The sequence below is a fragment of the Agelaius phoeniceus genome, chromosome 16, assembly GCF_051311805.1.
Source record: "Agelaius phoeniceus isolate bAgePho1 chromosome 16, bAgePho1.hap1, whole genome shotgun sequence".
Classification (NCBI taxonomy): domain Eukaryota; kingdom Metazoa; phylum Chordata; class Aves; order Passeriformes; family Icteridae; genus Agelaius; species Agelaius phoeniceus.
The window spans coordinates 7667764-7677472 of record NC_135280.1 but is presented as its reverse complement, the minus strand read 5'-3'; the positions used below and the strand labels follow the sequence as shown (position 1 = coordinate 7677472).

The 9709-nt window shown below is 41.5% G+C and overlaps 1 protein-coding gene across 1 annotated transcript; it reads left to right on the top strand.

Moving 5' to 3' along the window:
• On the top strand, nucleotides 1-7166 carry LOC129127190 (acyl-coenzyme A synthetase ACSM3, mitochondrial-like). Its single transcript, XM_054643653.2, has 10 exons — nucleotides 1-1174; nucleotides 1956-2166; nucleotides 2610-2817; nucleotides 3224-3367; nucleotides 3776-3932; nucleotides 4389-4468; nucleotides 5154-5277; nucleotides 5999-6079; nucleotides 6205-6306; nucleotides 7155-7166. Exons 1-10 carry the CDS (start codon nucleotides 974-976, stop codon nucleotides 7164-7166), a joined length of 1320 nt encoding a protein of 439 aa, XP_054499628.2. The 5' UTR covers nucleotides 1-973.
• The last annotated feature ends 2543 nt before the right edge of the window (nucleotides 7167-9709 follow it).

Sequence of the window (9709 nt, the reverse complement as noted above, 5' to 3'; positions counted from 1 at the left end):
TTTCTGGCTGGCACCCAAAAGATCTGACTCCAAGGGTTGCTTGTAACCATGTCAGGCCTGCTGATTTAATCCACAGCAGAGAAAAAAATAGGCACTTATGACTGGTAAAACCCAGTGAAATCAAACAGAAGAAGATTGATTGACTGTTCGGGTGCCAGTCATTGTAGTTTCACTCGCTGCGACCCCTAGTTTGACTTGGCTGGGGGGACTGGCAAAAAAAGGGATGGGAATGATGGTCTTGCCCAAAAAAAAAAAAAACCCCAAAAAAAACCCCACCAAAACTTTAATAGCAAAATAACAAACGTAGAAGTCACAGAGTCTGGGGGCATGATCCAAAGATGGGGAGGAGGGGGCATGGAAAATATTACAAGGTATAGGAATCTTCTGAGGGCAAGGGTCCAATCAGGAATGCAAACTCAGAACATGACCTTATTTTTAAAAGGTACTGAACCAAGTGAGAACAAGAACCAGAAACCTGATCAAATAGAGGATAGTTCTATTAACATATTGGCTCCCATGACCCCACTCTTCTCATCACGACCTGGCTAGGTGTCCTTTTCTCAGTATCCTGTTTACCATGGCCTCAGGCTGATGCCTTCTGCATATGCTACTGAGGTTAAACCCCCATTTATTCCAGCTGGACAAGATTCCACAGTTGTTGTTTTTGTTGCAGGATTCATAGCAACAACTCTGCTAATTTTATTAACCTCAAGGTGACTGTGCTTATTCCTTCTATATACTATAATGTTAAATGTTCACATCACAAAAATACAGGTTAACATGACATGAAATGAGGATGTGTGTAAGCAACCTATTTATTCAAGCTGGTTTGCATTCATTTATCCAACATCATACATGGGACAGCATCCAATAACTGTTTGGTTTAAATGTCTTTTCTTTCATTCCAGGTGACTGATTCCTTAGATGTACACCTGATTCCTTCCCCTCACCATCTGATAAAACATCATTTATCATGAGAACATTTCTTAAATCCTGGATTCCTCAGTGTTTGTGGATTCTCAGGTCACCTTCCAGAACATTCCATGGAAACAACCGGCTTCTTACATCTCAGATAGTTTCCCATTATGAATCTATAAACCAGGGTGAAAAGGAAGTGCCAGAATATTTCAACTTTGCAAGTGATGTCTTAGATAAGTGGACACAACTGGAAAAGGTAGTATTTGTCTTTTATTTTATAGATATTGAATTGTAGTTTAACCCCAGCTGTCAACTGAGAACCACAGAGCCCCTGGATCTCACACACACACATACACACACATCCAATGGGATGGGGAGGAGAATCAGGAGGAAAAAAAGGTAAAACCCATGAGTTGAGGAAAGAACCATTTAAGAATTGAAATATAATAATAATAATCATCATATTAGTAGCAGTAGGAGCTCACTGTCCACTGGTTGATGCCCAGCTCATCCCCAAACACCTCCCAATAAACTTCCTCCAGGTTATAAACTAAGCATGACCTCCTGTGATGTGGAATATCCCTTCAGGCAGTTCAGGTCAGCTGTCCTGTCTATGACCTCTCCCAGCTTCTTGTGCGCCTCTTTGTTGGCAGAGTGTGGGAAACTGGAAAGTCCTTGACTTACAGTAAGCACTGCTTAGCAACAACTAAAACATGAGTGTGTTATCAACACTACAATGATCCTAAATTCATAAACCACACCACTTTACCAGGACATAGTAAGAAAATTGACTCTATTGCAGACTAAATGAGGAGAAAGTGGAAAGAATCTCAGACGATACAAATCCATTTTACTTATGGGTACTGGGCAGTACTGGCTGCAGAATGGAAAGCACTGTGTTATTTTGTTATCAGAAATACAGGTGTCACCCTAAGAGAGTGATTGCCAGGGATGATTTGCTTAGTTTAGAGTTATTTTGTATTGAAGTGGAACCTTTTAAGGTTTGTCTTATTTTAATATTTGCTCGCATGTTGTAGGATGGAAGAAAACCAGCAAATCCAGCTTTTTGGTGGGTCAGTGATAAGGGAGAGGAGGTGAAGTGGAGCTTTGAGGAGTTGGGCTCTCTGTCCAAGAAGACAGCCAATGTCCTTTCTGAGGCCTGTGGTTTGCAGAGAGGAGACAGAATTGTAGCAATTCTGCCTCGTGTTCCTGAGTGGTGGCTCCTGAATGTGGCCTGCATGCGAGCAGGTGAGTGACTCACGGACTCGGTGGGTGCAGACAGAAAGCAAACAGAGCCCACAAGCCATCTGTTAGATTAGGGTGAAGAAAATGCAAACAGGAATATTCTCTTGGGGCCTCTACAGCTGCTCTTTTGCCTAGAAGGAGAATTGGCAGAACCCACACAGGAAGCATAGGGCCAGACATGGTCAGTCAAAATCAGTCAATTCAGCCAGCGAGGGCTGAATGGCTGCAACCAAAGGCCACACTTGACCACATACATTGGAAGGGAGCTGAATTTATAATGGAAGAACTTATAGAATTAGTGTCATTAATAATTCAATAGATCTATTTTACTCAGCTTTTAAACTGAGAAACATCCATGATGAATACAATCAGCATCAACAGAGAGACATAATCAAGTAGTTTTGAGAAATGCTGAGTTTTCTCAATTGCCTCTTGCTTTTTTCCAGGAATTGTCTTTTTTCCAGGAACATCCCAACTAACAGCCAAAGACATCTTATACCGACTCCAGGCTTCAAAGGCCAAGTGCATTGTTACCAATGACACGCTGGCACCTGCAGTGGAATCTGTCCTGTCTGGCAGCCAGTTCCTGAAAAGTAAACTCATTGTAGGTCAAGGGAGCAGGGATGGGTGGCTGAACTTCAAAGAACTCCTTGCGTGAGTATCCAGCTCTTTTCTTTCCAGTTCTTTGAGGTGGAGGGAGCTGTATCATTCAGGAGACATTGCTGAGTTGTGGGAGTAATTTTCAAAATGTGAATGAGTTATATTTCTGTCAACTTGCAGCACTGTGATTACACTGCATTAAGTACATATTCATGCAACCCATTTTGGTTTTGGGACCGAAATTCAGGTCCTTCAGCTTGTTCTTGCTCCTCAACCTTGTGATTCAGAGTGTACGTGACAGGCAAAATGTATTCTCTAACTTTTCCCTGTTATATATAATGGATTTGGTAAGATCATATAATTTGGGGCAGCTTTCCTGTTGATCTCCTGAACATTAAAAATACTGCTTCCTTAGTGGAAAACTGCATGCAGTGACCAGAATACATAATTTCTTCTGTAGGGTTGCATCTGCTGACCATATATGTATCAAGACGAGGAGTCACGACCCAATGCTTGTGTATTTTACCAGTGGAACTACAGGCTTCCCAAAAATGGTGCTGCATTCCTACAGCAGTTACGGCATTGGATTTGCAACCACTGGCAGGTATTACCTTGTTGTTCCCCCCAGGGTCCTGATTAATTGCTGTGATCAGCACTAAACTGAACACGAGACCATAACATTTCAGTAAATGTAGGCATTTCATGACTGTAGGATTTGCAGCTTCTTCATCTTTCCTCTCTCATGGTAAAACCCTTGTTATTAAAACCTTCTTGAAGGCCCAGTTGAGCTCATTATGTGCAGAGTTGTGTCATTTGCAGGGCTGAAAGCAGAGGAGTAATAAAGTGTCCCTACAACCACACCAGAGGAAGTCAAGTGCTTTAATGTTGGGTCAACCTTCCCTGAAAGCCAAAGCAACCTTGGGCCATTTCATTATACCTTAAAAGTTAAATCTGTGGCTTGGTACTGATTTGCTTTCCCTGAAGGTTTTTTTCATCTCTGCTGTTTCATCAGGCGTTGGCTGGACTTGACTCCTTCAGATGTAATGTGGAATACATCTGATACTGGCTGGGCAAAATCAGCCTATGGCAGTGTTTTTTCACCATGGATCTGTGGAGCCTGTGTCTTTATACACAATTTGCCACTGTTTCAACCAGAAGTTATTGGAGAGGTGAGTAATCCCTGCATCCCAAGCAATCCAAAGGTACCAGAATGCCTATTCCTCTTCCCAGCTCTTTTCAAAACCACTCAGCTGGATGATTCTCCTCAACATTGGCCTCTTGTGTGGGGCGGAAACCTTGACTTTCCCAAGAATAATACTGGAAAAGTTGTGGTATAGTTCCCTATCATCAATTAGGCTTGAGCTTGGGACACAGACACCTTGGAAAACCACCCAAAAACCCTTAACTGGAACTACTGCTCTCACTGGTCCTTCATTTACATGAGAGACTTCTGTTGGACAGAAAGTTCCATATTATGCAGGAGTTGGACTGCCTGGTACAGCATTTTTAGGGTTTTCATCTTGCAGACGTTTGAGCATGTAAATTGTGTTAATTACCTGCACATTCACAAGGTCATACGCAGTATCACACTTTCTTTTCAGCACAATAATTTCCTATTTTTCTAGACTCTCTCAAAATATCCCATCACCACCTTCTGCACAGCTCCCACCGGGTTCCGCATGCTGGTCCAACATGACATGAGCAGGTACAGCAGGGAGGGGAGGGAGGCTGGGGTATAATGCTGGGACAGCTCTGCATGCTTAGTTCCTGAGGTTCCTCAATTCTCTTTTTCAGTTCAAGGAAACCTAATTAGCAAAGCTTGCTCTCAGTAAAGACCACTCTCCATTTTCAAATGTGAGAAGAATTAGCCACACCATGGGCTAATGGGCTTCAGGGCTGGGTCTTTGAACAGACAGCACTGAGGAAACAAAGGAGATTTTTTTTAAGCTGTCACTTCCTCTGAACTTAGGCTTCACAGTTCAATTTAAGTCAATGTTTTAAGCAGCATTGGATCAGGGAGTTACTGGTGCACCATGAAGTTGTTCTCACATGCTTGAGAATGAAAGGAGCAGTTAGAGGAGTTCCACATGCTGAGAGTTATTTGGCAGCTGTTCTTCCTGTCTTGTTACTCTGTAAAATACCCAGCTTGTGAGAAGTGGTTTGCAAGGAGTTTTCACATCTTGGTAAGGTACTCATTCTTGTCACATAGGTCTTTCATCCTGCCAAAAGCCAATCCAGGTTTTAGCAGAGAGCTCAGGCTCTGTCATCCTATTCAGCCTTTCCTTCAGTCTTAGGTGTACTTAGAAAGCTGAGGAAGTCTGTTTAGCTAAGGTTGCTCACTGCTCATTTTAGGAGTTAAGAGAATTATTTCATTTGCTCTTCCTCTCAAGGTACAAGTTCCCGAGTCTGAAGCACTGTGTAACTGGAGGGGAAGCACTCAATCCTGAAGTGTTTTCCCAGTGGAAAACCCAGACAGGGGTGGATATCCATGAAGGATATGGCCAGACCGAAACAGTACGTTTGCATTAATTCTTGTAGTATTCCCATTCAAAGGTAAGACTGCCAGAGGCATGACATCCTTGATAAATCAATGGAAAATGTTAGAATCATTTCTGTGATTAAGAAAAAAAAGACTTTGTATAATTACGATTATACAGTTACAGAGTCAGCAAGCTGCATATTCTAATGGTTTAGACACCTGAAAAAACCATGCCAGAGATACTTCAGATCAAATAAGCTGTAGGAGGTCCCTTTGTCATCTTTTCTTCCAAAAACCCCTGAAAGCATAATTTGCTCCAGCTATCAATTTGGCCTATCTGAGTTTTTAATGGCAAATATTAAACCAGCTCACATCCCAGACTTCTCTGTAAGTGAACATTAACAAAATTATTAAGAGCCAGATCTCAGGGTTTCTCTCATTTTGCCCTTGAAATGGTCCCAAATTAATTGTCCCAGTATTGAAATAAGATCTGTAATAATAATCTGCTGTCCTGCAAATAAAAGTCAAGTATTTGCAGGACAATCCACTGGCTCAGACTCAACAAAACAAAGCTCTCACAGGTCTGACCTGAAATGCCTCTCAACCCCTCTGATGTTCTCAAAAAAAACACAGTGCTTTGGTCCCTTTCAGCCCTTGTCACAACAAAGTCATGGAAAGATGCCTAATGCAAACAATAATAAAATTTACAAGATATTGCAACAATTTAAAAAAACATTTTAAAAATCTATTCTGCAGGTGGCAATCTGTGCCAATCTGAAAGGAATGAAAATTAAACCTGGCTCTTTGGGAAAACCTGTTCCCCCTTATGATGTGCAGGTATGTGGCAGTTGTGGGTAGAAGAGTAAGGCAGTGCTGTGTCCCTTCTGTGCCCTGCACTGGGCTGCAGCAGATGTTCCTCTGAGCTGATCAAAGCAGCCCTGCTGTGTCTGTCCTTTCTGCAGATCGTAGATGAGCAGGGGGCTGTTGTGCCTCAAGGAGAAGAGGGCACCATTGCTGTCCGAGTGAAACCCACCCGGCCCTTCTGTCTGTTCTCCGAGTACTTGGTGAGCCTGACTCGCTGTGGCTGTGTCTGCTGAGGGACTCAGGAGAGACCCAGGGCAAAGGGCTGCCAGGAGCAGAATTCCATGCAGGATCCTCAGAAGGTCTCACTGGGTTACTTGAGGACTTTGAGCCTCATCAGTGTGTGGTGATGCTGAGGGGCAGGACATTCTTAAGAAAACAGTAGACCCAGGCAAACTTGAAGTTATTCTCCCCTGCAACTGAACTATCCTAATGAATAAGCTTTGGGGGACCTAGCTGTGTTTTTAATCCTTTTCTGAACCCCCATAATATTTGGATATTTGTAGCATACTCAGGCAACAACTTATAAAATGTAATTGCTCATTAAGGGATAAGAAACTTCTACAAGTTCAATACTATAGCTTCTGGTTTTCACTCTGTCTTCTGTTGTCAAAGTGTTATCTTGTGTAACCAAGAGGTTACACTGGATGTAGAGGTCCTGTAGGTCAATGCAAATAATGAAGTTTTTCCTGCAGGTGACCTCATTGGAATTTTGATCCTGTCAGTTAAGGGTAAAAAGTTTCTTTTGACTGAAGGTTATTGTGGCAACCACCTGCAATGATAAATCATTTCCCTGAACAGAGTGGGTTACACATTTTTGTGGGTCACACATTTGCTGTGATGGATGGGCATTTTGATAGAGCACAACCTTTTCTCTCTAGTACAGAAATCTCTACATACATTTTTTAGTGGGTAGTGCTCTTTTCCACCTGCCATATACTTCAGGCATCAAACTGCTAATTAACATGGCTTTTTAGTTGAAAATATGAAACCGTACTGATCACACTTATTTTGAGAACAACTGAAAAAATTATTTTTGTTCATTTTTTAGCATCACTGCTAAGGAAATGCATTATGTTTCACTAATAATCAGATACCTTTTCTGAAATATTTGATTGTTGCCAGGATAATCCAGAGAAAACTGCTGCCACTCTGTGTGGAGATTTTTATCTCACTGGAGACAGAGGCTTTATGGATGAAGAGGGATATATCTGGTTTGTTGGAAGAGCTGATGATATCATTAACTCTGCTGGGTAAGGCATTTCCTTTCAGATTTGCCTGATGAAATGCAGCCTGGAAAGCCCAAGGACTGGTCCCTGCTGCTGGGCTGAGCTGTCTCTGTGCTCCCCAGGTACCGCATTGGCCCCTTTGAAGTGGAGAGTGCATTGATAGAGCACCCAGCAGTGGTGGAGGCGGCCGTTGTCAGCAGTCCCGACCCAGTGCGAGGGGAGGTAAAGCAAAATAGGGAAAAATGTAAAATAAATACCCTTTCTACTAAGTATCAACTTCCTTATATGTACCAGGCTTCCTTGGAATTCAATATGTTGAATATTTTTAAAATAGGCTAATTTTTTTAAAATCCATATCTTAATCGATCTTACAATATCAGAATTATTTCTTTCCTTGCCGTTTTTATGTGGGGAAAAATATTTTAGCTTTTCAGACTAATTAAGACATGTTTTTGTCTAAGCAATGAAATTTTGATTATTTCCTGTTTTGTCACTTAGTGCAGTGTAGCAGTGACATCCAGAGTGTTTCATTTTTGTCTTATATTTTCAACTTCGCAACATTTCTTTGAACAACAGAGTCAAGATTTTCAGCTGTATTAGGATATAACATTAAGGAAAAAAGAAGATCGTAATATGGAAAAAAATCCCCTGCTCCAGAATGGGTCCTTCATAGCACAGCATTCTCTAATAAACAGCTCATGAAAAGGGAAAATAAAGAAAAAGATCAAATTTTGGCATTCTGAATTTTGAGATTCGCTTTTCAAAACAAATGTATTCCCTTATTGCCACCTCTGGAAGTTAATGGAACCCCTTCATTTTTGTGGCACAGGTGGTCAAAGCTTTCGTTGTTTTAGCTCCTCTCTATGAATCACATGATCAAAAAAAATTAGCTCTTGAACTTCAACAACATGTCAAGAAGGTGACTGCACCATACAAGTATCCAAGGAAGGTAAGTACAGCCCAAAAAGACAGGTTCTCTCATTGTACCTGAAGTTGTGCATTTTTTGTCCCACCTCAGCTCTTTTTCAACCCCTTTCTGACAAACACTCCAACCAGAGTTAGATAAAATAAAAGGAGATGATAGGGTCTGTTTGCAGCTGCAGCCTTGGGTTGGCTGTGTGTGCTAGAATGGACCCAGGGGGAGGCAATGGTCGTGAAATTTTACTTCATGAGGGCCCAGTCTTTCTTTCATGGAATGCTGGAGTTTTCACAGCAGCTCGAATGGGCAAGGCATTCAGTCAGCATTTCATCATCCCAGCCCTGGCTCTGCAGCTTCCCATCCTTTTATCCCCAGCCATAATGAAAATGTGTCTTTCCTGCAGCTGGGAATTTAAACACGATGTATTTTTGCCTTTCAGGTGGAGTTTGTTAAGGAGCTGCCAAAGACAGTTACTGGGAAAATCCAGAGAAATGTTCTAAGGGGCAAAGAGTGGGCAAAAGTATAAAAAGAGCAAGAGTGATGTGGAAAACAAGGAGAGAAATATTCTATTACCTGTACCAACGATAACACATCAAACATGGCACATGTTTATGACCCAGAACACATGGAAATATTGCGAAAAACGAACTGTGGAAGAAAAAGTAGAAAACACTCAAAGTGTAACTACAACTCTTAGAGACATACAAATAAAAGAGAAGTTAATAAAAATAATCTTTGTCCTGTGGTGGGTATCAGCAGCACATTGATATATTCTTGTCAATAACTACCATTGCACCATTCTCAAATTCTTTCAGAGTGGAAAGAAAAAAAATTTCTTTTGAATGCTTCTCTTCATCATGATCAATTTGTGATGTACTTAAATGGTTAAAGTTGAGGCAAAAGAAGACCCAAAGTGCTTTAGGTTAAGGTGCAAATGACGCACAATTAACAATGGTGTAAATGATTACAAGAAAAAAGTTACTCCACAGGAAGAATTTGCTGCTTGGTCTGTTTTGTGCCACATTCTGTTCTCGTTACTCCAGAAGAGGTGAGCAATAAAGTCAGAAGAGTTTCACTCCAAAACCTTTATGAAGGAGTTTCCAGGTTTCACATCTCCAGGGAACAGCTGATCCTTACAGTGCCTCATATGGGAAACATGTCCTAACAGGTGAGTGGAATGAATGAAGAGGATCTCCCCCAGCAGCTCCTGATCTCTCCTGTCCACAGCAGACAGGCCAGGAAAATGAGTAGAAAAGTCTTTATCAAACTCAGTGGCTACATAACAAAGTGAAGGCTCTTGGGATTGGTGATGTGAATGGGTCAATCAGTCAGCAACTGCTGAGGCTAAAGCAGTGAGATTCTTGATGGAACTAGTTTGGAAACAAGCAGAAAAGAAAAAGGAATTGAGAATCAGATACTGAATGTATGAAGCAGGAACATTCTTGTAATGTAAAGAAT

Coding starts and splice junctions, on each gene's coding strand:
- LOC129127190 (XM_054643653.2), top strand. CDS start 974: ATGAGAACATTTCTTAAATCCTGGATTCCTCAGTGTTTGTGGATTCTC. Junction 1,175..1,955: donor AGTGGACACAACTGGAAAAG/GTAGTATTTGTC, acceptor CGCATGTTGTAG/GATGGAAGAAAACCAGCAAA. Junction 4,469..5,153: donor GTCCAACATGACATGAGCAG/GTACAGCAGGGA, acceptor CTTCCTCTCAAG/GTACAAGTTCCCGAGTCTGA.